The 26,815-nt window shown below is 47.1% G+C and overlaps 2 protein-coding genes across 2 annotated transcripts in view; one reads left to right on the plus strand and one right to left on the minus strand.

Annotated features, from left to right (window-relative positions):
* Positions 1 to 26,061, minus strand: DRC7 (dynein regulatory complex subunit 7). The gene is made up of 18 exons (XM_032784808.2): positions 26,039 to 26,061; positions 23,713 to 23,859; positions 22,933 to 23,107; positions 21,598 to 21,723; positions 20,116 to 20,310; positions 19,564 to 19,722; positions 17,991 to 18,209; positions 16,594 to 16,719; positions 15,012 to 15,084; positions 13,616 to 13,744; positions 12,506 to 12,634; positions 7,958 to 8,184; positions 6,358 to 6,573; positions 4,659 to 4,769; positions 2,729 to 2,839; positions 1,234 to 1,428; positions 599 to 738; positions 1 to 412 (listed from the first exon to the last, which is right to left on the minus strand). The coding sequence occupies exons 2-18, from the start codon at positions 23,838 to 23,840 to the stop codon at positions 319 to 321; spliced, it is 2,553 nt and encodes an 850-aa protein (XP_032640699.1). The 5' UTR covers positions 23,841 to 23,859; positions 26,039 to 26,061; the 3' UTR covers positions 1 to 318.
* Positions 24,851 to 26,815, plus strand: part of LOC116827368 (uromodulin-like) — a 15,105-nt gene continuing 13,140 nt past the window's right edge. The window contains exon 1 of the mRNA XM_032784828.2: positions 24,851 to 24,930. Within this exon, the coding sequence (XP_032640719.1) occupies positions 24,925 to 24,930 (6 nt within the window). The 5' untranslated portion in view covers positions 24,851 to 24,924. The remainder of the gene's footprint in view (positions 24,931 to 26,815) is intronic.

Consider the following 26,815-nt stretch of genomic DNA (forward strand, 5'->3'; position numbering starts at 1 on the left):
ATTAACACATGACAAAAGCCTCACTAGAAAAACATTTAATGAAAAAAAAGGAATAAATGAAATGTGTGGAAATGAAATATTAAAAAGAAGGTACTTCTGCTATTATATCCTCTACAGTGGAGATCTCAGCAGCTCCTGGGAAAGCTGGAGGGAGGCACTGAGGGAAATTTGATCAGTCAGACCACAAAACGTTCAGTGAACACAAGTAGGAAAAAGATGCCACATTTCTCTCCAGCAGCTCATATGGTTAGCTCAGCCAACTCTGTGTAGGTTCCTGCACTGATTCCCAGTGACTGTTGTGAGGGAACAGGGTCTATATCAGACATTAAATTTGAGATACTCAGCCAGGCGAGGATCCTTGCACAATTTCTCTTCCAATTCTATGTATTTCTGTGGTGCCATCTCTTTGTGTCTAAAATAAGGAGGAAATCAGAGGAAGAAGCTGGATTGTATTAGATGATGAAGATGAGATTAAGTGGAATATTTTCAGATGATGAAATTATCAAACAATTGAAATGCAAAGCCCCAGTGAATCTGTAGATCTCCCTTAAATCACTCCTGTCAGACTGCCACACGTTCATTAAATACTTGTTATTACCTGTTAAGCCGTATTTCCAGAATGCGGATACGGAACATGGCATCAGAGCAGTAAGTTAGGTAGGCATCCTCATCCTCCAAGGTCATAGAGAGCTGGTTTTGCTGGTACCACTGTTGTTTCTTCTGCAACTCCTGTGTTTCCTGAGGGGAAGAAGGAATAAATGAGGGTATTAGGGGGAGTGAGAGAGAGAGAGATACAGAAGTAGCGTATCAAGATTAAAGGAACCAAAGGAAGGAAAAAAGAATGTAGAAGAAGAAATGTAATAAGTGAGAAGCAATGAATGAGATGAGGACACATAGAACAAGTAAGCAAAATATGGAAAGCAAGGGAAGGAGAGAGAAACGTAGAAGCGCTGCCTCCTTGGAGATAAGATACATTGGGGGTCAAATTTTGCTCTGATAAAAGCTGAAACAAATCTACTGAATTTGGTCCTAGGGCTATTCTGCCCTTTGTTCTCCTTGGGTAAAGACAGAGAAACATGAGGGCATATATACTGCCTCCTCCTAGACAGAGATGTTGGAGGAGTGTTGCTTTTTCACTTGCTGTAAAATGAAGAGAGAATCCCACATGTTGCCCACTCCCAAAGCAAAGGAGACCAAACCAAAGGAGTGAACAAAGAGAAAGCGGGTGAGTACCTTCTCAAAGCGAGCTTGGATGAGGTTGGCCTTGTCAATAAGACGGTGCTTGAAATCACTCAGGCAATCTTCCTTGAGGCGTAGGGCTTGCCACTTGGACATCTTCTCTGTGCTGCCCATTTGAATCAGGAAGGGTGCCAGGTAATCTAGGTCCTGCTCCACTTGTCGCTGTCTCTCTTCTTGCATCAGACGCTCCTGGAGGGTAAGGGTGAGAACTAGTGCCCCAAACATCCCTGTATAAGGCACTACGATAGCCAAGGGCAGACTAGCTGTCCCCCTGCCAGCGACATAACAGTTCACCAAGATCTAACCAGAGTTGCTTGCTTTTCACCAGCTGTTTCTTGTACAACCATTTCCGACATAAAGCCCCAATCTGATTATTATTCTGTTATCTAGTTTTTGGCTGTGCTTTTCAACAACTCTCCCCATTCCCCTAGAATACAGAGCTTGTCCCATACATGAAATGTCATCTCCTCTGGCATGGGAAGAGCCCCACAAGGTACACTGTCGTTCTGGGTTTGAAGTGGTTCAGAGTGGAGGGATGTGTTGCATTTGAAACCTTTCTGAGCGATGTTCACCTGGTTGAACTGGCTGATAAATGTTTGCTTCTGGACTGCTTGTCTCAATTTTCTGTTCAGTCCATAGGTGCTTGACACTTAAAATCTAGTACCTCTTTTTATTACCCTTCTCATCAGGAGAGCACCTACAGTATTGTTCCTGGAATTTATTGTTACAGTTGTGCCCAGTACAAAATCTATACCAAAGAAACATCTTGTAGAGAATTGGAATTTGTAAACAAGCCACATAACAACTTCAGATAGCTAGACTGGAATATCCTTACATTTGTCCAGAAAACTCATATGGGTATTAATTCATCAAGAGATATTCTGAGCCAAAATCAATATTGTTGTTATCAAAAAGACTAAGAATTATGGAACCATCTATTCCAAACCTGGTACTCAGGGAAGAAGTTGATATTTTCCCAACAAAATGAACCCTGGCTATGGAGCAGATTTGGATACAATTATCAAACTCCTCACACAGCTCCAACTACAATTAGTTTAATCATCATTAATTATTTTATTTATTTAATTAAACAAAATAAAGTTGTAATTTTTTTGGACATGGTTCTTCCAGAAAGTCATAGGCACAAGGAGCCAGACCTTCAACTAATATAAATGGTTGTAGCTCCATGGAAATCAATGGAGGTATGACGATTTACACCAGCCAAGGATCTCACCCAGGGAGTTTTAATGGCACTAGAATGGGCTCTGGAGATAGTCCCTGAGAAGGGAAGAATTTGAGCTGGATTTCTTTGTCCACTGCTAATGAACTCTGAATCCAACCCTGCTAAAAAAACTTGAACTGGATCTTGCTGATCCACTCAAACAGAGTAGGTTTATCCCATGGTTCTTACTATGACCTGCCTTTAGTACAAGAGATAGAAGGTGGGATGAAAAATTGTGTTAGTTTGTTATTAGACACCACTGCCTACCATTGTCTCTCGCTGTTGTTTGCTCTTTTCATTCCTCTCTGTATCGTACATGGAAACTGTCAGTTTGCTGGCTGCTGCTTCTTCCTCCCGGATCTTGAGAATTTCTAGCACCTTCAGTGAAATCAGAAAATGAAAGACCCCCTAACATTTCCTCAAAGTATGAAGCCCTCCACTTGGCTGATCTGCTTAAAAGAACATATGCAAGGCTCTGTGTGCAAGGACTGTAGTATGAGCTTGTATACATATTACCTAGGGAGCAGCATGTATGTATTCATATGCTGAAGCTATATCAGTGTGACCAAAAGAATATCTAATAACAAGAACTATGTTGTCTACGATTTTCTACAGACTCTGATAGAATTACCAAATCTATTCACTCTTTTGGAGTCTAAACTCCCCACTGGCTCTAAAAATTGCAATGCTAGCTTTGGCGTATTATATCCCACTGTATAACAGGACTCACTAATATAACCATATGCTAGCCTGCTGATATGTCAAGACTGAAAGAGTCTAAAAAGTCATTTGCTGGAAACCACTTTATGCCCTTCACTGTTCTGCAATATGTAATTCTACAATCCATTTCATCTTAATAATTACTGTTAATAACTTGCATTTTCACAGCACCTATTATCCAAGGGTCTTAACACCTTTACAAGTATTTAATTAAAGAAGTTTCATATTTTAAAGATAGGGAAACTGAGGCACTAAGGTCTTAAATGACTTGTTCAAGGAAACACAGCACGTCATTGGAAGAGCTGGTATTAGAACCCAGATAGCTTGATTCCCAGTCTAACCACTAGAACTTACTGCCTCTCCTGTTCTCCCCCATTGTTTCCTCCTCTCCTATTTCCTCTTGTTCTACAAAATATGGTAATACCACTGCAATCCTAAGAAAAAATCTGTTTGTGTTATATATAGAATAAACTGCGCAAAATGTGAATGGGGTTATAGTTTCATTGAGGCATTCTGGTGACATGATGAACTGTGGAAGTGAAAGATGGGTGTCCAAAACCCATTGATGGAATTATAGACCCATAATCCAAGGACTTTACCCTAGTATTTTGGTGGCCATCTACTTTGCCAACCAACTGGCTCCACAATCCTCTTCATTCCCTAACCAACTGCTATAGGGCTTTCATCAAAGCAGCTTTCTCACCTTCAGATGCAGTGGCCTTCTCTTCAAATTTTGGAATGGCTGTGCTCAGTCAATCCTCTCCAATCAGTGCCACGGGAATGGGTTTTGCTATATGCGGTTGCAATGTGTTACTCATTGCAATCCATCTATTTTAAAGTAATTCTTCCCTAAAGATAACACAGTGGTAGTCACCTAGATACTATGGCCATTGGTACCTTAGAAGTGCTTAGCTAGCAACTAGATTTTAATCAATACAACTTATAGATTCAGACTCATAGACTTTAAGTTCAGAAGGGACTATTATTATCATCTAATCTGACCTGCACAATGCAGGCCACAGAATCTCACCCACGAACTCCTGTAACAAACCCCTAACCTATGTCTGAGTTATTGAAGTCCTCAAATTGTGGTTTGAAGACCTCAGGCTTCTTGGGCTTCCTCTTCTTCCTTGCTCTGGTCAGCAGGCAAATGGCAGATGCACAGCTAGATAGCCCAATACATACCCTTTCTGTTGCAGATCTTTGCTCTTAAATTATTCCCTTCCCCTAGAATGTGGAAGAAGAACTGAGCATGACTCTTCATAAACATTCCAAAAAATGATCTCCACAGAACAAAGGCAAGTCATGATTTGTATATTCTGGGGTGGGGACCAGCACTGTGTCATTAGAACTGTGATCACTGTTTAGATACTGGATAATATTTGAACATATGGCATGACATGAAGAGATGGTTACTTGAACCTGGCTCCAGACTCCTATCATACTTTAACATTAGCAAGGAGATTTCCCCCATCACCTCTGTTTCAGACTCCCAGACTTGATGCCTCAACTGCTTTTCTGCTTCCATTAGCTTCAGCATCATTTCATACAGGTGCAGCAGCTTCTTGTTTTTCACAAAAGACCCCACCTAAAGACAGAAACATCAGTGTTGGATGGCAGAGTCTTCCAGACATGTGGGACCAAATCCTCAGCTGGTATAAATTAGTATGGTTCCACTGACTTCAACAGAGCTGTATTGATTTACAGCAGCTGAGAATCTGGCCCATGGTTAACAGTTAATATAGCTCCATCTAGGTTTTGAGTCTAACACTTCACTGAGCCAGAAAGTGTATTGTTCACCTCTTTGCTGCTGCTGTGTGGCTAGAAGCAGTTTTCTGCACACTTGACGTCACAGGGCAGCAGCCCCGGAATTTCAGTCTGCATGCTCTTTTCAATGCGACAAAAAATTACAACCATTTTAAAAAGCATTCAGATTGCAGAAGAAACCCTAACCTTGGGCAAACTAATGGATGGAGAGTTTAGGACAGATGGCAACATCGCACAGCAAGTCCATGGCAGAAATGGAGCTAGAACCCAGGTGGGTATTTCTGACTTCTTGTCCCCTGCTTTAATCACTCCCCTGAGAGAGAAATGCAGAGAGATTTCAGCCTTCCTTTCATGAACTGCCAGCTTTGAGCCTCAGAACTACAGAAATTGGGTCTCCCCAAATCTCAGTTAGTCCTCCAGCCAGGGCTGGCTCTGGCTTTTTTGCCGCCCCAAGCAAAAAAACACAACAAAAAACCTGCGCGGGGGCCGAGCAGCAAAGGGGGTGTGTGTGAAACAAACCTGACACTCAGCCTGAGCGGTGAAGGGGTGGAGGGAACAAATTTGCCAGCCATTCGAAGCAGCAAAGGGGAGGGGGGGAACCTGTCGGCTGGAGCAGCGAAGGAGGGTGGGAACAAAACTGCCAGCCAGCCAAAATAGCAAAGGGGGGGGCGGGGCGGGAAACCTGCCAGCTGGTCGGAGTGGTGAAGGGGAACAAACCTGACAGCCATCCAGGGCTGGCGCTTCCATTTAGGCAACCGCAGATTTGGGAGGGTGGCATTTTGCCGCCCTCAGCAGCAATTCGGCGGCGGGGGGTCCTGCCGCGCTCTCGGTCGGCGGTTGCTATTCTGCGGCGGGTCCTTCACTGGCTCCGGGACCCGTCGCTGAAGTGCCCCGAAGACCGGGAGCGCGGAAGGCCCCCCCCACCGCAGAATTGCCGGGAGCGCGGAAGGATCCCCGCATAGGGCGCCAAAAACCCTGGTGCTGCTCCTGCAGCCATCTGAAGCAGCAATGGGGGGGGGGACCTGCCGGCTGGAGCAGCAAAGGAGTAGGGGGAACAAACCTGCCAGCCAGCCAAAACGGCAAAGAAAGGGGGAAACCTGTCAGCCGGAGCAGTGAGTGGCCCCTCCCGCCGTGCCGCTCCATGGGCGGACAGGGAAGGATGCGGGCTCCTGTGCCGGGCTTGCTGCAGCCCTGGCACCGCTCCCAGCAGCTCCCCTCCTCTGCGCCGCCACCCCTACAGGGCAGCCGGAGCAGCAAACCAAAAAGAAAAAAACCTGCAGGGGCGGCGGAAGCGGCGAAGGGGAAAAAAACCAAAACCCATTGGAATGCCGCCCCTTGGAATCTGCCGCCCCAAGCAGAGCTGGCTCGGCTGGTGCCTGGAGCCAGCCCTGGTCAGCCTCGTGCCATACCTGATAGCTGATGCACATATCTGAGGTCATGATGATCTCATTTCCTTTATTATCCACATCCTTCCGTTTGATGAACTCCTTCTTTGAGGCAGTGATGTAATCGTCCTTGCAATGATACGTCAGCATAATCCGCTCCTCCAGGATCATAAAGATGCACTCTGCTACATCTTCATCAGCTGGCTTTTCTGGGTTCCTATGGAACTGCTCCTTGATTTGCTAGCAAGGATCGGGAAAAAAGATATTACCTGGTCAAAGTCAAACATATGGTCTAGAAAAATGACAAAGTTTGGGGGGATTTGGATGAAACAGGTGGGAGACAGAGATCCTGGGTGAAAATTGGGCCGCATTCCAAATCCAAGGTCTATAACATGATAAAGATTTTGGAAGAAGTAATTATGTCCAGAGTAGGACTGTGATGCCATCACTCAGTGCTAGGATCAGGGTCCTACTGTTCTCGCCTGTGACTGCAGTGTGATGGAGAAGGTGCAGAGTCAGAGCTGCTCAGTGCAACAAGCAAAGTTGCTGCTTATGGGAGCAGGTTATACCCCTCAAGCACAAGGCTAGAGTTGGACCATCCACTCCATGAGGCATTATGCTTTGGAGAGACCCAGTGCCTCCCAGAGCTCCCTACATGCAAGGGGAAAAAGGATGCAAGCTCCCACTTTGAGCACCTGTCCAAGAACCAGTCATGCTCTGGCCCTATATTAACAGGTGGGATGTGTGACCCAGGCTTCAGGGGGTCAGATGTGGGTTTTCCCCCTCCCCCATTATCCGATTTGGTTTTGAGGACAGGCAGGGAGATGGTGGCTCAGTATGGGGAGCACAGGTTCACCCCAACTGAAAGAGCTGACTTCAGCAGAGAATGGAAGGACTAGGTCATGGAATGCCAAGTGGGAGAGAGGATGCATTGGAGGGGACACCCCAGGTACAGATCTCATGCATTTCCATTTTATAAGGTCTCTGCCCCAGGGAAACAAGGTAGGATCATGGTCCTAGCAGCAAGGGCTGGTTTTGAGGTTTTCTTGTAATAAGCAGTACCAACTACTTTGGAGAGGGTCATTATTATGGCTCTAATTCAAGAAAGCACTGAAGCACATGTTTAACTTTAAGTACATGCGTAATATCCTTCAATGGATTGGGAGGCTTTCCTGAATTATGGCTTATATGACTCCCTGCTAATGACATGGTCCAAATCAGAGTGCTCGTGTCATTATGCAGAGCTATGGCCACATTTCACAATGAACCTGGCTAGTGTGGGGCTAGAACATGGAAACAAGACCAGTGGAGTATTTTTGGGGTCCTTGTGAACATTTTTTGTCCAAGTTCATAGCCAAATCTTTTGCCTGGCACAAATTTTCGAAGACTTAGTTTCATTTTGGTTGCTCAGTGGAATTGGTCAATTGGAGTTGCTCATGACAATAGGTCACATGGTGGGGTTTCTGGGTCAGACTAGCCCATATGCAGGGCCCCTCTCTCTCGTTTGGAGTTTTGCTTGGCTATGCCAAGTGAAAATGAATCTGAATCTTCTCACAAAACTGAAATTGGTATGTTCTGCACAGCTCTAATATTGGTAATGCCCAATATTTCCCTCTTCTTGTACCACTATGGGCCGGGCGTTCAATTCAGTATTAACGAGGAGCTTCTGTGCTCTTTTTGTTCTTTTGCCAAACATCGTGTGCCGGTAGTGCAGGAAATCTGACCGCCCTTCAAAGTATTCCGTCATCTCTTTGGCATTTTCAACCCGTTTCTGAAGGCCATCTACTCGCATCTCGCTGTAAAACTCCATGGTGCGCTCAGTCTCCGGCTCCATCGTCTTGTAGGTGTGTGCTAGGAAAGCCAGAGATGCTGTGTAAATCTTAAAATGTAAGAATGACAGCAATGATGAATACAGACTTGCAAAATATTACTAGGCGTGAGCAAGTAGCATCTCTTGTGACAAGATTTGCTTTGTGATTGCCCCAGCAGCCATCACAGAGCCTGAATGTCCCACGCACCAGTGCAGGAAAGTGAGAGAATGTGAAACGCCCTATACTCTTCTGCATCAGCACCCTGTGGATAGCAGCCCTGAAGGACAGCAGCATCCACAGGGCCACTGCATCCTCCCACGCATCTGGGCTGGCATATGTGGAGCCTTGATTCCACCCCTGGAGACCTCCTGGACCATGTGTGCAGCTGCCTTGGAGGTACATGCTGCACTGGGTTTATGGCTGTTACAGGGTATGTCTGCCCCAGAGCAGGGGAAACCTAGGAGGGAAATTGTGACTTTGAGACTGGCCTAACAGGATAATTCTACCAGTTAAACCAGTATAATTATACTGCTATAGTTAAACCAGGGTTTCTCAAACAGGAGTTGCCACTTGTGTAGGGAAAGCCCCCGGCGGGCCGGGCCAGTGTATTTACCTGCCCCGTCCGCAGGTCTGGACGATCGCGGCTCCCACTGGCCACGGATCGCTGCTCCGTGCCAATGGGGGCTGCTAGAAGCAGCGGCCAGTAAGTCCCTCGGCCCGTGCCACTTCCAGCAGCTCCCATTGGCCCGGAGCAGCAATTTGTGGCTAGTGGGAGCCGCGATTGGCCGGACCTGCGGACGGGGCAGGTAAACACATCGGCCAGGCCCACCAGGGGCTTTCTCTACAGAAACTGTGACCCTTGTTTGAGAAACCCTGAGTTGAACCAATAGTTAGATGGATATAACTCCCATGTGGCTGTTTTCAGGTTAGCTAAAACCCCTTCCAAAACAATATAAAGTAAACGGGGGAAAAAAACAACTATTCTTACTCTGGAATGTGTGTCCACATAGGGAGTTCCTTTGGAATAACTATCTTGGTTTAAATTCACCCCTTGGTTTATATTGATTTAACTTCCACATGTAAACAAGTCCTGAGTAACAATCCGGTTCCTGATCTGCCCCCGGGGCAGGGCAACAATTCAAAACTGTCCCACATGGGGCTTGTAGCAAATTGATCCCGCAGTGAGGGGTGGAGGAGTAAAGCCTGCGCATAAGCTGATAAATTTTCCTCGGTTTTGTAAAGCTGTAATAACACTTGGCATGTTTACAGGACCTTTTATCCCAAAAGACTTAAGAGCTCTTTGCAAACATTAAATAAACATCCAGCCAAGCATTCAGAGGAAATGTAGGAAACTCTATTATGAACCCTAGTTCTGAGAGGCCTGGGGTGTAGCCCATGCTGACCCCACGTAACACCAGAGATGTAAATACCGTTTAAAAAGTTAACTGTTTAACCTGGGGCTGTCGATTAATCACAGTTAACTCATGCGATGAACTAAAAAAAAAATTAATTGCAATTAATCGCAGTTTTAATCACACTGTTAAACAATAAAATATCAATTGAAATTTATTAAATATTTTAGATGTTTTTCTCCATTTTCATACATTGTATTCTGTGTTGTAATTGAAATCAAAGTGTATATTATTTTTATTACAAATATTTGCACTGTAAAAATGATAAACAAAAGAAATAGTATTTTTCCATTCACCTCATACAAGTACTGTAGTGCAATCTCCTTGTCATGGAAGTGCAACTTACAAATGTACATTTTTTTTTGTTAAATAACTGCACTCAAGAAAAACCCCCCACCTCAACGTAAAACTTTAGAGCCTACAAGATCAATTAGCCCTACTTCTCGTTCAGCCAATTGCTAAGACAAACAAATTTGTTTTACATTTAGAGAAGATAATGCTGCCTGGTTCTTATTTGCAATGTCACCAAAAAGTGAGAGCAGGCGTTCACATGGAACATTTGTAGCTGGCATTGCAAGGTATTTATGTGCCAGATATGCTAAACATTCGTACGCCCCTTCATGCTATGGCTGCCGTTCCAGAGGACATGACTCCATGCTGATGACGCTCATTTAAAAGATAATGCGTTAATTAAATTTGTGACTAAACTCCTTAGAGGAGAATTATATGTCTCCTGCTCTGTGTTTAACCGGCATTTTGCCATATATTTCATGTTATGGAAGTCTTGAATGATGACCCAGCACGTGTTGTTCATTTTAGAACACTTTCCCTACAGATTTGACAAAACGTAAAGAAGGTACCAATGTGAGATTCCTAAAGATAGCTACAGCACTTGACCCAAGATTTAAGAATCTGAAGTGCCTTCCAAAATCTGAGAAGGACAAGGTGCAGCGCATGCTTTCAGAAGTCTTAAAAGAGCAATACTCTGATGCGCAAACTACAGAACCCAAACCACTAAAAAAGAAAATCAGCCTTCTGCTGGTGGCATCTGACTCAGATAATGAAAATGAGCATGCATCAGTCGTACTGCTTTGGACTGTTATCAAGCAGAACCCATCATCAGCATGGACGCATGTCCCCTGGAATGGTGGTTGAAGCATTAAGAGACAAATGAATCTTTAGTGCATCTGGCATGTAAATATTTTGCAACGCCAGCTACAACAGTGCCATGAGAATGCTTGTTCTCACTTTCACATTGACATTGTAAACAGAAGCTGGCAGCATTACCTCCTGCAAATGTAAACGAACTTGTTTGAGCGATTGGCTTGATCAGGAAGTAAGACTGAGTGGACTTGCAGGCTCTAAAATTTTACATTGTTTTATTTTTGAATGCCGGGGCTTTTTTTTACATAATTCTATATTTGTAAGTTCAACTTTCATGATAAAGAGATTGCACTACAGACTTGTATTAGGTGAATTGAAAAATATTTTTTTTTCACAATGCAAATACTTGTAATCAAAAATTAATATAAACTGAGCACTGTGCATTTTGTTGTCTGTGTTGTAATTGAAACCAATATATCTGACAAATGTAGAAAACATTCAAAATATTTAAATAAATGGTATTCTGTGATTGTTTAACAGTCTGATTAATTGCCATTAATTTTTTTTAATCGCTTGACAGCCCTAGTTTAAACCATTAAAAATATTTCATTTCAATCGTTAACCATCTGGGGCCGATCCAGCCGGCGTGACTGGGGCTGCTGAGGCTGAGGCTGCTCCAGCTGGGTGGCGCAGCTGGGGTTGCTCTGGCCGGGCGTCATCACCCTGGTCGAGCGGTGTGACTCAGGCTGCTCCAGCTGGCACAGGGCCACTGGGGTCGTCAGGCTGGCTGGCGCGGGGCAGGCCTGGAGGTTAATGGTAAGACTAATGCTTATCGGTTCACCAGTTAATATTTTACATCCCTATGTAACGCTGTGTTGGGGGGCTTCTGGGGTCAGCACTGACTGCAAGGGGAGAGTTATTTCTGTTAAAACCTTCTTCGGTGAGATCTTTGTCCCTGCTCTGATCCCTTTATGCCAGGTAAAAGGGCTGGAGCACCATAAAGGAGCTTGGTTCTGCCAGGGGAAGGATTCTCCCCAAGTTGGAGCTGCAGAAGACAACCCAGGCTGCCTTCTGAGCACCATTCACACTCCTCCATGTAAGGATGTGCTGAAGGTGGGAGGGGTATGTCAGAGGTAAGATTGCAGCATGCAGTGCTGTCGAGATTTCAGGCAGTACTGTGGCCCATAGGCGAGCCAGAGGAAACTGCTATATCTTAAGGCTACGTCTAGACTACCCGCCGTATCGGCGGGTTAAAATCGATTGCTCGGGGATCGATATATCGCGTCTCATCTAGACGCGATATATCGATCCCTGAACGCGCTTATATCGATTACGGAACTCCACCAACCCCAACGGAGTTGCGGAATCGACAGGGGGAGCCGCGGACATCGATCCCGCGCGGTGAGGACGGGTGAGTAATCCGATCTTAGATATTCGACTTCAGCTACGTTATTCAGGTAGCTGAAGTTGCGTATCTAAGATCGATTTCTCCCCGTAGTGTAGACCAGCCCTTAGATAGGCCCCAGGTCTGTCTAAGTTTCATTGGGGTCCTCTCCAGACCCAGGATACCTCAGGACAAGGAAGGTGGACACCTTAGCACCCTCTCCCCTGGGTTGCAAGTTGTGAATTTCACCTCTTCAGTTTCTTATGTTGTAACCAGCGCTTACAAAGGCTCTAGAATGAAACCTTGAACCTTGCTTGGTGGAGGATTTTTTGTTGTTGCTGAACCAGGTGACTGTGTCCAGCAGTTTACAGTCCCATGATTGGCCTTTTTGCCAAACCTAGGAGGAACGGTCACTGGGTTGCAGAGAGTGCACAGCCCCTGATGGGGCTCAGTTTGTGTACCTTTGAGACCTTGGATGTGTCCTGGGCTGAAGTACTCTGTCGTCACCTCTGTTTTTTTATTCAGTTCTCTCATGTTCATCATGTCCTCTCTGTTTTCGAACCACTCCTTCACCTCCAGCACTCTGATACCTAGCAGGAGAAAAACCCCATGGCACAACCATGTGGCCCCTTGAAAATCCTAGACATCAGACATTCTGTGGTGATGGCAACACAGAAGGTAGGGGAGAGAAAATCAGGCGACTTGTGCTAACGGAGGATGCTGCGGAAAGGAGGTTGTTTATCCAGTTAGGGGCTTACACTCTGCTTCCTGGACCATCTGCTTATGTACATGACTTAGAAATAAAGAAAGGTCTTTAGTTAAGCATAACACACACTGTCCCCTTCATTTTCATAGAGATTTAGCTGCGTGACTCCTCTTTGCATCAGTGGAAGACAGGGCGATCAGTTAGCACTATCCTGCTCTTTCTCTACAGGAGAAAACTATAGGCAACTCCTGCTCACAATTCAGGACTTGATCCTGAGCGGTGCTGAGCACTCTAGCCCAATCCTGCAAAGCATTTAAGCAAGTGCTTAATGTCAAGCAGGGGGGTGGAAAGGATTACTAACATGCTTTAAACAAAGCACATGCTTAAGTGCTCTCTTGGATTAGGCCAAACTGCTCAGTGCCTGGATGGATCAAGCCATCAAACAGCATGGTGAGTGCACTGCTTTCTGGGAACCGTACAGCTCAGTGGCCTGCCATCCGGCCTGTGACTCATGGTGCCTCCCAAACCTGACAAAGCCCTTGAGAGTAGCCCTGAATCAGACCCAGAGGTACGAAAGTGATCGGTGATACTGACCAGCATCGTAGTTACATCTTAGGACAGTTTTATAGACTCCAGTAAGAGTCCCCAACGGTGCTGGAAGGATTTAGGATTTGTAGCAGAGCAAACAGGGCAACAGGAAGAAGGGGTTGAGGGAGCAGAAGAGGAGAAGCAAGAAATGTGAAAGGAGGGGGAGAAGGGATAGGAGATACATTGGCACCTCTCTATCCTATTCTTCCCCCCACTGCACCCCACCCATTTGTGTATTGTCTCAATGGACTCGTGCTGATTATTCATCTCCCCTTACATTCCGGGTCCTCATAGATGGTGAGGCGTTTGACCAGCCCGTTGCTATTCAGGTATGGTGCCCATTTCTCCAGCTTTGCGTTCTTGTACTGGATCACCTTCTTCCCTTGGGGACAGCGGGTCTCAAATTCTGCAGAGGGCAAGGAGAAGGATTTAGCTGCAAGAGCTGAGAACACAGGAACAGATTTAGTTGCTTGTGTTTAGCAGCTGCTGCCAACACTAAAAGGAATTCACATGGAGAAATAAAAGACTCAGGAGGAACAATTTGTTCCTTTGTCACATTCAGCTGCCTGAGAATGTATTAACATCCTTACTGTGGAGAAGGAACATTGTTCCTGATACTCTCCGTGGCTGTAGGAAGATGATGCACTTTTGGGGTGGGAGGGTCAATCTGGTGGGGTGATTAGCCCCCTCTGCTGACTTCAGTGAATGTTGAGAGCACATAGGAGCTCACAGGACTGGGCCTGATCCAGCTGTCTCTGGGAGCTGGATCGGGTGTTGAATTTTCATCGTCACGACATACTGCAATGGATTGTATGGATGGGTATTGTCCTTTAACATCTGTGTATCTTCTGCTAGTGATGATTAAATCAAAGTAGAAAAGAAAGACAGCCTTGGGGGTGTGGCTGCCAGGGGGGATTAGCAATGGGGTGAGGAACCTTTCACTTCTCTCTGACTGGTCAGACTATGGGCAGTACCTTCTGAATTACCGCCTGAATTTCCCATTAACAAATAATTTAACTAGAGGCCGCTCTTGAATAAAGTTCTTACCAAATATAAAAGATTTTCCTCTTATAGCATCTTCTCTCCAAGGATTTCAAAGTACATTAAAGAATTAAGCTTCACAATACACTGTGAAGTAGGCTATTAATTCTGTTTTACAGATAGGGAAACTGAGGCACAGAAAAGTTAAGAGACTTGCCTGAAGTCACACAGTGAGTCAATGGTAAAACTAAGAGTAGAACCTAGATCCCCTTGCTCCCAAACCTGGGCTTTAATCACTAGACATGTATGATGATTAATGACACTTTGTTCTGCTATAGCACATATGCGTTAATGCATCGACTGCCATGTAACATGGATAATGCCAGGAAAGATATCCTGGCAGGCAGAATTCACCCAGGTAACCGGCAAAGGAAGAAAACAGGTCCTGTGTCCACAGTGGGGGCAGAGGTTCCCAATTTAGGGTGAGATAATAGGTTCTGGGAGAACCCATGGGCACAAAACACAGCTGTGTAATTAAATAATAATGGGTATCCTGATTATTGTGTATCCTGATTTATTGCTATTTCATTGCTTGACTTTGTCCAGTATGTTACAAATAATCGTTGCAACACACAAAATTGTATCTGTTGCCATCAGAAGAATATGCAACGTGGTAAAGGAAGCACAAATACCTTTCCGAGATATTTGAATCGGGTCCACCCAGGATGCTGGCATGTCAAAACCCTTCTCCTCCTCCTCCTTATCCTATCAAGACAGAGCAGGGGTTTCCATTAGGTGAGCAATGTCCTGAGCAAAGCTGGTAGTGCTCTCCTGCCATGACAGGAAGCACATTTGTCTCTGGAAATACTTGTTATATTAGACTGTGGTTCATGCAGGTTATACACATTCCCAAGCCACACAGTGGTACGGTAAGGGATGGTTTCTTTGAGTTATACACACTGCTGAGGATACAGTCATGCAGCAAAGCATGGTTTATAAAGTCACAGTTCCACAAGACCCATGAGATATTTATGCATGTGACCATTATCAGAGGGGGAGCCGTGTTAGTCTGGATCTATACAAAGCAGCAAAGAGTCCTGTGGCACCTTATAGACTAACAGATGTATTGGAACATGAGCTTTCATGGGTGAATACTCACTTGGTCAGACGCACCCACGAAAGCTTATGCCCCAATACATCTATCAGGTGCCACAGGACTCTGTTGCTTTACGCATGTGAGTATTTGCCTCCAAAAGCTCACCCTAAAAATCATACAGGTTGTTAAGTCAATAAAATCTCAGAGCCAGAGGGACATTTCTGACCAATTAATTTTACAGAGCGGGTGCTATTTTATGCTTCACAACTAAGTGCTCTTGGATTTTTCCACTGTAACTGCATGGCTGTTCCACTGAAAGGAACACTGCTATGTTCACTCCGTCCAGAAGTCTCTCACACATTGCCACTAACAGAACCCAGCCATGGTTTAAAGGACTCCACTTTCTTTTATTTTAAGATCACGCTGACTGTGGAGAAGCTTAGGACGGATTGAATATGGCAATGCTCATTAGAACCAATGACATGCTTGTTTATTTCATAGAATCTGAGAAAGGCACTCACATACCATGGTGATGGGCATGGTACGAACAGATTAGATAAGGGGAGAGAATGTATTGATGTCATCCCTACGCTATCACACTGTGTCCTTCATACTAAGATGTTGTTCCTCTCAACACACAGTATTTTCTTTTGTGAATATTATAAAAACACATGTATTATTTCCAAATCCCATTGCCAAGTTCCTGCAGCCCCAGGGAGACGAGACGCAGGTAGAAGGTGTCCTGAAAAGTTGTATACTTGAATTTGATTTTTAAAAAGCAGTTTCATCCTGGGCAGGCTAGTGGCCTTCAGTGCACGGGGGCCGTGAAGATGGGTCCCATCTATCGGTTCTCCCAGAAATCAAAGCTCGGCAGGCGCTGTAACACATCGGTGACCACTTGGGATGTCAGTGGTGCCACTACGCAGCTAATCATGGTCAGAGGGAATTACACACTAACAGCAGTTCTTGAATTCAAAGCCTCCTCCTCCAAAAAGCACAGGTCACCTCCCCATCACTTGAGCTGAAGGAGAATGTCTACCAGCCCTATAGGACTGAGGCAGTGAAGCACCTCTGATTCTATCCAGCAGGGGGCAGAGGCCCACATACACATAGGCCCCGTTCATTACAACATCACTCCCCTCTATCAAGAAGTCCTAGTAGAAACATAGGAAACTTACAAAATCATCCAAGTCCTCATCAGCTAACTCCTCTTCTTCCTCCTCCGGAAGCAACAGAAGGGGCTTGTCAGTCCCCAGCAGCATGAACTCCCACCGCACTGGGTCCCCGAGGTCAAAGGTGAGATCCTAAGCAGGACAGAACAACTCGGGTGACCAGATGTCCCGATTTTATAGGGACAGTCTTGATATTTGGGGCTTTTTCTTATATAGGCTCCTAATACCCCCCACCCTCTCTCTCGATTTTTCACACTTGCTGTCTGGTCACCCTAAGAACAACCAGAGTTGGCCATAAAGGTGTCTTCAGCTTACGGTGCTAATACCAAGTAACATATAACCTGCCACAGAGCACTTAACTGCATGTGACTCTCACTCAGTAGCAGACGTCCGGAACCATGTGGAGTTCTAAGGATTTTAGTGGGACATTACATCTATCCTTAGTGAGAGACTTACTGAATTCTGGGAGGTGGGCAGGGACAAGCCCGCCCATGTGTAAAGACCCCTCCCCTAACCTTTGGGGAGGAGCCACTGGACCCGGGACTAAAGTGAAGACGGGGTAGAACTAAGGATTAACAGGGTCGGGAGTGGGGGTCATAGGTTCAAAACTAGGGCTCCAAAGGGGGACACTGAGCAGAGAACCCTGGACGGTGCCCAATGCTCCTCAAAGCTGCCTGGGGAGCCAGCAGACACCATCCAGTGGAACTCTGCCCGGATGCGTGCGATCAGGGAGGAACAAAAAAAGGCCCCACAGTTGCAGGGCACCTCCCAGTCCAACATCCTCCTCTTGGTATTGTACATGGCCACTTTGGCAGCTTGTCAGAAGCCCAAGGGCTGCACCTGTCCACTAAAGGCTCTGGACACAGTTCAATGCTGCACCAACTTGGGGTTCCTGGTGTCAACTGGAGTATTCCCAAGGGCTGCTCTAACTTATGCACCGGCTGTCATGGCCCCAAGGCTTTGCTGCAGCTGGGGAATAGCGAGGGTATAGAAACACCTTCACCACATCTCCTCGCATCCTGGTCTATCCGGACGTGCCTCTGGAACTCCCCCTGCATGGGGCCCTTGTTGAGGGAGGGGACATGCAGCCAGCTCTGCTAGCTGGGGATATTCCCCAGGGATGGACTGCAATGATAGCTTTGCAGGCACATCCCACTGGCCACAGCAACATAAAGTGGTCAAAGAGCAGCGGTGAATTGGGCCCATGCCTACACCCTGGCTCAGACACTTGTGTGGGGGGCAGCTGCTCTGACTTCAGGACCTAATGCCAGTGTAAGCAGAGCTAAAGGGGAGGGATGGCAAGTGAAAGGTGAGCAGCCACGTGGGTCTCCATTTTCCCCATGCCACCGAATCCAACTGCTCACTCTCTCGCAGGGCAGGCACCATTCAAAAGAGAGCGTTACCTTGCAGCCATTCCAGCAATCCTGCATGTTGACCCAGTAGTTCTTGTGGTTCCAGATGCTTTCGATGCCGAGGAAATGGTCGTCAGTGGTGCTGTAACTGTGTGCTGTGAAGGGATTAATGAAGAAGCTCTCCGGCACCTCCCGCTTACCCGACAATACCAGAACCCAGGCATGGACACGTAACCCATACAAAGGGTCCGGCTTCGGCTTTTCCGCTTCCTGCAGTACAGAGTAATAATCTGAAGTTATAATCCAACACAACAACAGCTGTGCTTGGTCCTTCTCTGGTACCGTTCTGCCAAGGTTCTCCAGGCGCCACACTGATTAATGAAACCTCACGGCCCCCGCTGTGAAGTAGGTAAGTATCATTAGCCCCGTTCTATAGTAGGGAAATTGAGGCACCAAGGGGGGAAATGGTGTGTCCCCAAGATCACTCAGTGGGTCACGGGAACAACCAGCAATGGAACCAGGAGTTCTGGCCACATCCCCTCTTTATAACAGCTGAAATTCTTTCCAGTTAATCAGCCTGCTAAATGCCAGACTGCTATTTACTGTTATGGGTAAAATGAAAAAAAGAAAACCAAAGCTGGCCAGTAACCAGTTCATTCGTTTAAGCAGCTTGTCTGTTTATACAGTGCACGTCTGTGTGGACAATCTGCTCTCTGCTGAGCTGTGCCCCCGCCCCCCAGGCCTTGTCTGTACAGCAGTCAGAATGCACTAGGTCAGTCGTGGCACTAGTGTCAGTGAGGTAGCTCTGAGCCAGGGACAGAGCATGAGGCTGGGAATCAGGGACTCCTTGAACCCAGATCCTCAAGGCATGAAAATCAGCAAAGCTCTATGGAAGTCAATGGAACTATGCTAATTTACACCAGCTGAGGATCTAGCCCCTGACTTTTGTCCCCTGTTCTGCGACTCTGCATGTGCCCCTTTGCAAGCTGCTTAGGGTCAAATTTTCAAAAGCGGCCGCCATTTTTGCCTGCCTCAGTTTTGGGTTGTCCAACCTGAGATGTTTAGGGCCTGATTTTCAGTGGCTCTGAGCCTCCACTATTACTTCCAGTAGATGCCAATGGAAACCGCAGGTGTTCATCATCTCAAAAAATCAGTGGATACTTTTTGAAAATCTAGGGCCCAATGGCACTGTGCCTCAGTTTCCCCATTCACACAACTGGGCTAATATTACTCATCTGCCTTGGAGGAGGTCGTGAAGATTAACTTAATATCTGAAAATCTTGGAGGTGTAAGGGATTGTATATTGACACATATTCCAGGGCTACCTCATGCTGCCTTTTCCCAGGCTAAATGCTCGCTGACAAACACAGTGACTTACCGGCCCACTGAAGTCAGTGAGCGCTGAGGGTTTCTCACAGCTCAATGATGGATGATTTAGTTGGGGTTGGTCCTGCTTTGAGCAGGGGATTGGACTAGATACCTCCTGAGGTCCCTTCCAACCCTGATCTTCTATGATTCTATGATGGGAGGTGGCTAGCAACTTGATGAGTCGGTCACTAGCTGTGTCAGGGATCTTGCTGCTGAGACTTCAGAGTAAGATGGAGATACATGAACATTTACTCACCATGACCCTCTCCTCTTCCTCCTTCTGCTTCTTCTTCTGTGCGGCTTCAGTATCGGCTTCCTTCTTGGCCACCTGCTGGAGCTCAAACTTGCTGCGCAGGTCCCGTGGGGGCTTGACTGCGTACTTCTTGATCTTCTCCTTCACAGGCTCTTTCAGGACCTGTAACCACAAGAGCAGAGGGGTACAGAGCCTTATTTAACCCAATAGGGATGTAAGGGAGCCCACAGGACAGGCAGATCACAGGCACCCCTTGGTGCTCAGCTCCCTTAACATTCTGTGGGTTAGTACTTCATGGATCTGGGGTTCAGTAAACTCTGAGAGCCCAAACAGGTCTCTTCGTGAAAGAGTGACATAGAAAAGAGTTCAGCAGATCACCCAGGCGTAGAGAAGATCAGATACATAGACCTTGCCCTTGGTTCAGAACATTTACTCTGGAGCCCCTAGTCGGAACCAGAGTCACAGACCTGTGAGGCGCCAGTCACATTCAGTATGCCTGGCTCTTCTCACCACATTGTGGCTCACTCGCCAGAACCAGTGAGCTGGGCTCCTCACCTCCTTTGACTTCTCCAGCAGTGGGCACACCTCCCTGGTCTCATCCATCATGCAGATCTCCCGGGTGGCGTAACCGTTCACGCAGTAGGCATCGTAGCCCGCACCGATCAGCAGGGAGCACAGGAGCAAGCTGAAGCCAAAGCAATTCCCCCTTTGGTACTTCAGGATGGAGGTCGGGGAGGGGAGGTAACTGGGCTTTAAAGAGCAAACATGTTTCCTTGTTTAAAGTCTTATTCCTGTCTTCTTGGTCTCTCTTTACCTCCACCCTCAAATTCCCTCCTTCTCCAGAAACAAAGCACAGGCTCTCAGATGCACTGAGATTCTCTGGGCCAAGTGCTGCAAAACTACAATGGCACTCGCATGTAGATAGCTGAGGAGAGAATGGAGCCTCTGGTTCACACCCTTTCCCTTTTAGCTTATTCCCTGTATCTATGGTCCCAGCATGTGAAATAACTCTCTTTCCCCAGAGTTCTCTCCTGTGTAGATTCCTTTGCTAGGAAGCCATGTGGGCTAATGGATGGCGCAGAAGGCTAGCAGCCAGGAGACCTGGAGTCTAATCTCAGCTTTGACACTTGCTGTGCAACCGTGGCCAAGTTGCTTCACCTCTATGTGCCTCAGTTTCCCCATACATTAAACGGAGATAATGACACTTTCTATGAGATCTGTCAGTGCAACGAGCTAGAGAAGTGTCAGGATTTGATTGCTGAATCCGACACCAGTTTGAACTTAGGGCCACTCTTCAGCAAGTATAAATCAGCGTGACTCTACTGCAGTCAGTTGGGCTGCGCTGATTCCCACCAGCTAAGGATCTGATCCTTCATCTCTAACCGTGTTACCAGTCCCTCTCTTTGGTCTGGAAGCCTCTGTCAGGGCAGCCCAAAGTCTCCTGTGGAGCTGAGACAACATCCCACCAAGGTGCCTCATAGCAGGTCACCGAGACCTACCAGCTTCTGTCCCTGCACATGCTACTTCTCTCCAAGGCGAGCGGCCTCCCGGTCCTTGGAAGGGAAGCCTGATGCTTTAGCATGCAGTGAGCCACCAGCTGATCTCCGTTGTACATGCCCACTTCAGTGGAGCTACTCTGCTTTTACATGGATGTGGGTAAGACCAGGATCAGGCCCAGTAGGCTACATGGAGGCTTGTGGGCACTGTGGACATTGGTTTGGGAAGCCCAGAGTCTCCACTCAGCACATGGGGTATGATCATGCCTGTAATATGGTTGTGTGCCCAAATAATGCACATGCACAGGGCTCACTGAATCAATGGGAGTTTTGCCTGAGTAAGGAGGGAGAAAGGGTTCTTAACAGGCGCTCTTGGGAAGGGGGCTCCTGGAGGGGTCAAAGGGCAAGACTCGTCACAGCCCCAAAAACCGGGTTGTGCCAGTGTGATACCGTGATGAGAAACCCATTACTGTTAATGATGTGGGATCCCCATGCACCAAGAAGGGCAACTGGAAGACTCAAAGGAAGTGCCATTTCTTACCGGCGTGATGGGGGACGAGAGGGGCTCCATGGTGAGATAGTCAGAGACGAACTGGGCACAGCCGTCCCAATTGTACAGCTCTGGATATGGCTGCAGGGTCGGGCGCACTGTGGTGCTCACAAATTTCTGCAGCAAGAGGACGTTGGTTAGTGGCTATGTGGTGGGGAACCCATCAGAAAGCGGCATGACAGGGAGGGACTCCAGGGCCAGCTGGCCAGAGCTAATGTCCAACTCCTCTCTAAAATACAGCAAGCGTCTGATCAACCTTCTTGCTCTACTATGGCCTCTTTCTGAGATGGGAAATATAGTGGGCAGAGAGGCCGTCTCACCACAGCTTCTGAAATATACCTCTGTCTGTCCTCTGCCTTTGTCACTTCCTGGCTGGACTACAGCAATGGGATATACCTGGACATGAAGCCTTCAGCACCAGGGTAACTGCAACTAGGACCCAGTGCTGCAGTGCCCGACTGCCAGCAACCAGGGTAGTGACGTGAATGGGAGTTGAGTTCAAGATGCCCATTGCAGGATTGGGCCCTTCCCTGCTATCTTCTAATCTCAGGGAAGCCTCACACCTATCATTACACATCCGGCAGATGCGGTTCATAGAAGACTTGTAGGTTTCCAGCTTCCACATGTTGTGCCTGGCATGTTGTCAGTAAAAATTTTGAATGCTGGATCCGCCCATCCTGAACTTAGGGGAGACAGGCCCAGAACTGGATGCTAGCTGTGCAGCTCAGGCCTGTCTCTATAATGGGCCCAAACAGGACCCCATATTTTAAGATCCAACATCTGGAGAGGTTCAGACTAAGATCCAAATCTGGATCTAAACTTTGTGCCTCAGACCGAGCTCGAGGGCTGAGCATATAGTGGGTCTTCGGAGTTGATCTCTTAGACTCAGGTCTTTTTTTTAGTTTGATTCACTTCTTTTTTCTGTTCTCCAAATGTACTGTATGCTGAGTGTACAGTCAGTGCGATGGGTATACAGTCGGTGTGTATAACTGCTGTGTGAAGTGTGAAATTGGTATGGTGGAACTACAACTGGTAGGATGGGTGTATAACTGGGGTGCTCGGTGCATACCTGGGCACTGACTGTACAATTGGTGGGTTTTCAGCACGGTTGTGTCTATTGCAAGGGAGCACATGGGATTGGCCCTTGGACAATTCTACTGCTAAAATATGTTTGCAGTAAAAAATACATGCAAAGGAATAAAAAGATAATCAGCACAGAAAGAAAGACATGACTGTGCAGAATTGTACATAGTCCATATCATATGCTATCAAAGGAAAGCAAACCCAGATTGTCCCCAACACCCCTGTCTCCAGATGTTCCTTTACCTCCACTCTACACTCATTTAATGGGTGGAGGAAGAGTGGCTGGCGATCCGGGCAGAGATGCGCATACTGTCGATGGAAATTGTCAGCTAGTTGCAGCAGCATCTGCTCCTTGGCAGAATTCATCTTGTAGGAGGCTGGTAACTGGGAGGTGTCAATGGAACTCCAGTCAAATTCACTTCATGCAGTGGAAGGAGGCAAACAGAGATGGACAATGAACATAGTGAGATTCAGATGGGTTAATCCTGTCTGAAGAAACATTAGGGTCTCTCTTCTATTATTTCCCAGCAGTTGGTGCAAATTAAATAACTTCGGGGTCATACTGAAAAGTGCACAATTCAAAACAGGAGGGCATGAAACCCAACTAAACTGCTCCCAGTGATGGTAAGTGAGCTGCACAGCCCAGTGGGCCTGTGAAGTGTCTTCCTATGCTCTCTATATACCTGACCCAATGGGGAACACGCGAAAAATGCAATTTAGAGAGCCAGTTAGAGCGCGGCTCATGCCATGAAGCATGAGGGTTTAACTACCTTCCAAAACACCTGGTCTTTTTAGTCCTTACTCTGGTAACTCTGGAGATTCCCATTATCCATATAAATGGATTTTTTTTTTTTGAATCATGCTAAACAATTGGTCTTGGTGCTGTCTTGTGGCATAGAGTTCCATAAACTAGCTGTGCATTGGTGAGAATGGATTTCATCTTAGCTGTTTCAGAAATGCAGTCTGTCATGTATTCTTGTCTATCTGTCTGTCTCTCTCTCACACACAGAGATTCCTACTTACGGTACAACATTTGGGATATGGACTTGGATATTTGACAGCTTCTCTTCCAGGTCTTGGAGTTCATTACTAATCACAAAGACTTTCTTTTCTTCCTCCTCCTCTTCCCCATGCTCTCTCAGGACCTCCATCCTGCTCCCTCATGGGCTGCTGGGAGAGAAGCACTCACAGGTTATTTTAAAAGAGTAAGAAAGGGCAACAGAGACACATTTTTATTCTCTGCCTACGGATTTGTTTGGAATGAGGAAAACAGAGTTGGTTGGGGGTGGGATTCCCTCTTAGGGCAAAATGTGGTATAGGGCGTGATTTTAATCCCTATTGGTCTGCTGACTACTGATTAGTGTGAGATGTGGCTGGGGGAGTGGGGAAGCAGAAGGGCTGCTGCTACTTTGATGGGTTAGAAACACAGGAACTGTAGAACTGACCCATGATACATCTAGTCTGGTATCCTGTCTCCAGCAGTGGCCAGCAGTAAGCAGTTATGGAATAACCAGCCCTTAGGGGAATTTCTTCCTGACTCCTTTGAGTTAGAACTTGGTTGGTGCCATGAAGCCTGAAGGTTTAGATCCCTTCCAAAACACCTAGTCATTTTAATCCTTACTATGACAACTCTGGAGGTTCCTATTATCCATATAAATGTCCACTCCTTTTGTTTTAGCCCTGCTAAACAATTGGCCTTGGTGCTGTCTTGTGACATGGGGTTCCACAAACCAGCTGTGCCTTGATGAAAAAGTATTTCCTCTGAGCCATTTCTGATGTGCTGTCCTTCAGTTGGGTAAGTCTGTGTTGAGGGCAAAGGCGGGGTGTACACTGTGGGCACTTTTAAAATCTAAATAAATAGCAGAGCAGCAGAAGTATCTCCAAGGCCTGTTTTCTGTCTTTTGTTTTGTTTTTAAAGCTCACACTGATCCCAACCTGTGTTTTGGGGCTTGGAGAGATAAGAAGTGAAATGGAGACGCAAGCACTCTCTCTAGTTGGCGTTGTTTTGGTTGGCAGCGGGAATGGCATGTAGGACGAAGACAGCAGGAGGAGGAGATTTACTGAAATAAGACAGAAATGCCCACGAAGGGTGGAGAGGAAGGAGTGATTTCACGTTGGACCATTCACTGGAGCTCTCCCTGCCGGGGGCTTTGGACTTCATTCACCCAGCCAGCCAGAGGGGAGCATCCAGCCGGAGCAAACCAGCTCGACCCATTGCGTCCCGTTGACAACCGCATGGCTGTATGTCTCTGGTTACTTACTAAGATTTGTCAAACTCTCCCGCTGTGTGCATGAAACTCTCCCCTTCCCCCCATTCCCCACCCTGCCCCAGCTTTCCTCAGTGTTTGTATTGATTAGTTGCACTGATGCAGCACCTAGGGGCCTCCGTCAGGGATTAGGACCCGACTGTGCTAGGCGCTGCATCCGGGGTTAAAGATGGGACTTAGTGGAGAGCACGGGGCTCCCCTCCTCTCCCTCGTGTGGCAAAGGGGGGCTCCCCACAGCTCCCCCTCCTCTTTCCAGCTCCTTTAATCACTGCCCTGGGCAAATGTTTAATACTGTTCCTTCTGCATTTAAAGCCTGGTCTGCTGCAGCGACCACGGAGGGACAGAAGGAGCCCAACCTCCCGCTCATCAGGAGCAACCCCAGTCTGACCCCTTTCTATCTCCCAAACGCTCCCATGGTGCCCAGCCTCCAGTCCCTCCCTTCTTCATGTTCCCCCTCCAGCCCACCCTCTCTCCCCTGGTGACACAGTCTGAAAAATGGCCTGGTTTTCTGTCCTCAAAACGCTCGTCATGTGATGTGGCTGGGAGCAGTCCCCGGTCACCTCGTCAGGCCCCACGCAGACCCCCGCTCTGCTGAGGGCGATGCAGCACGAGCGCTGAGCTTGTCTGGTTTTGCTTTCCTCTGACGGACGGAAGCCCTCCCCCCCCTCCACCATTCAGCCCTCCCAAGTATAACAGCTGCACTGGAGCCTTATGCCAGGCAGGAGTTTGTCCCAGTGTGTCAGCAACATCCTCCTTTTGCTTCCCCAAAGCTCCCGGGTCCTCTCCTGCCTCTGCTGAATGCTCCCTGCCTTCGGCTGATTCCCGGCCCCTGGGCCTGGGCCCTACCTTTCCATGCCCTGCCTGGCCCCTGCCCTCCCGGGCATGCCCCTGCTCCCATCGCTGGGATGCCCCTTCCCTGGGGGTCCCCTGCACTGCCCCATAGTGCACCCCTGAGTTTGCCCCGGCCTGCACCCAGCCATGCACATCCTCGCTCGCACAGGCGCACGGCTGTTCTCCATCTCTCGGGTGTAACTGAGACAGCCCCAGTGCCTCTCACCACCCACCCCTCTGCAAAGGCTCACCAGCTTCTCCTGTTGGGTTCCCTCGCCATGGCAACAGCCTTCCATGGGCAGAGGCTTCTGGGAGCTGTAGTTTCTTGGGCAAGAGTGGTTCCTTGTGCAGAGAATAAGGCTGGGAGTGGCAGTTTAAGCCAGACCAGTTTCGTTGCTGGGTAACTTGTGGAGGTTTTGACAATGGAAAGCTCTTTTGAAATCCAGGCGCACATTTTCAAAGGTCGGGCCAGTTTGCACTGACTGAGCCTGTGCTAAACCCAGCCTTTGACAATTTCGGCCCTAATGTTTGTTTTCTGTCATTGATGCATTTGTTCGCCTTTTGCATTTCACTTGGATTGAGAAATTAGTCCAGTCAATGTCACCCTTTGCCTCTAGCCAGTTTTACTGTCAGGATTCCTTCCTGCACTGGCAACATCCTGCAGTGCTTGGATTTGGGTTTCCAGCCAAACTAACATCTGTTAGCACTGATACTTTAATATGGAGAAATCACATTTACTGGAGGGGTTCGGAGACCAGCCATGAAAATGATTAAAGGAATAGAAAATTTGCTTTATAGTGATAGACCAAGGAGCTCAATCTGGTTTAACAAAGTGAAGGTTGATAAGAGGTGACTTGTTTACAGTCTGTAAGTACCTATATGGGGAACAAATATTTAATAATGGGCTCTTCAGTCTAGCAGAAAAAGGTCTAACATGATCCAATGCCTGCAATTTGTAGCTAGACAAATTCAGGCTAGAAATAAGGAGTACATTTTGTAACAGTGAGAGTAATTAACCATTGGAGCAA

The sequence above is a fragment of the Chelonoidis abingdonii genome, chromosome 19, assembly GCF_003597395.2.
Source record: "Chelonoidis abingdonii isolate Lonesome George chromosome 19, CheloAbing_2.0, whole genome shotgun sequence".
Taxonomy (NCBI): Eukaryota; Metazoa; Chordata; order Testudines; family Testudinidae; genus Chelonoidis; species Chelonoidis abingdonii.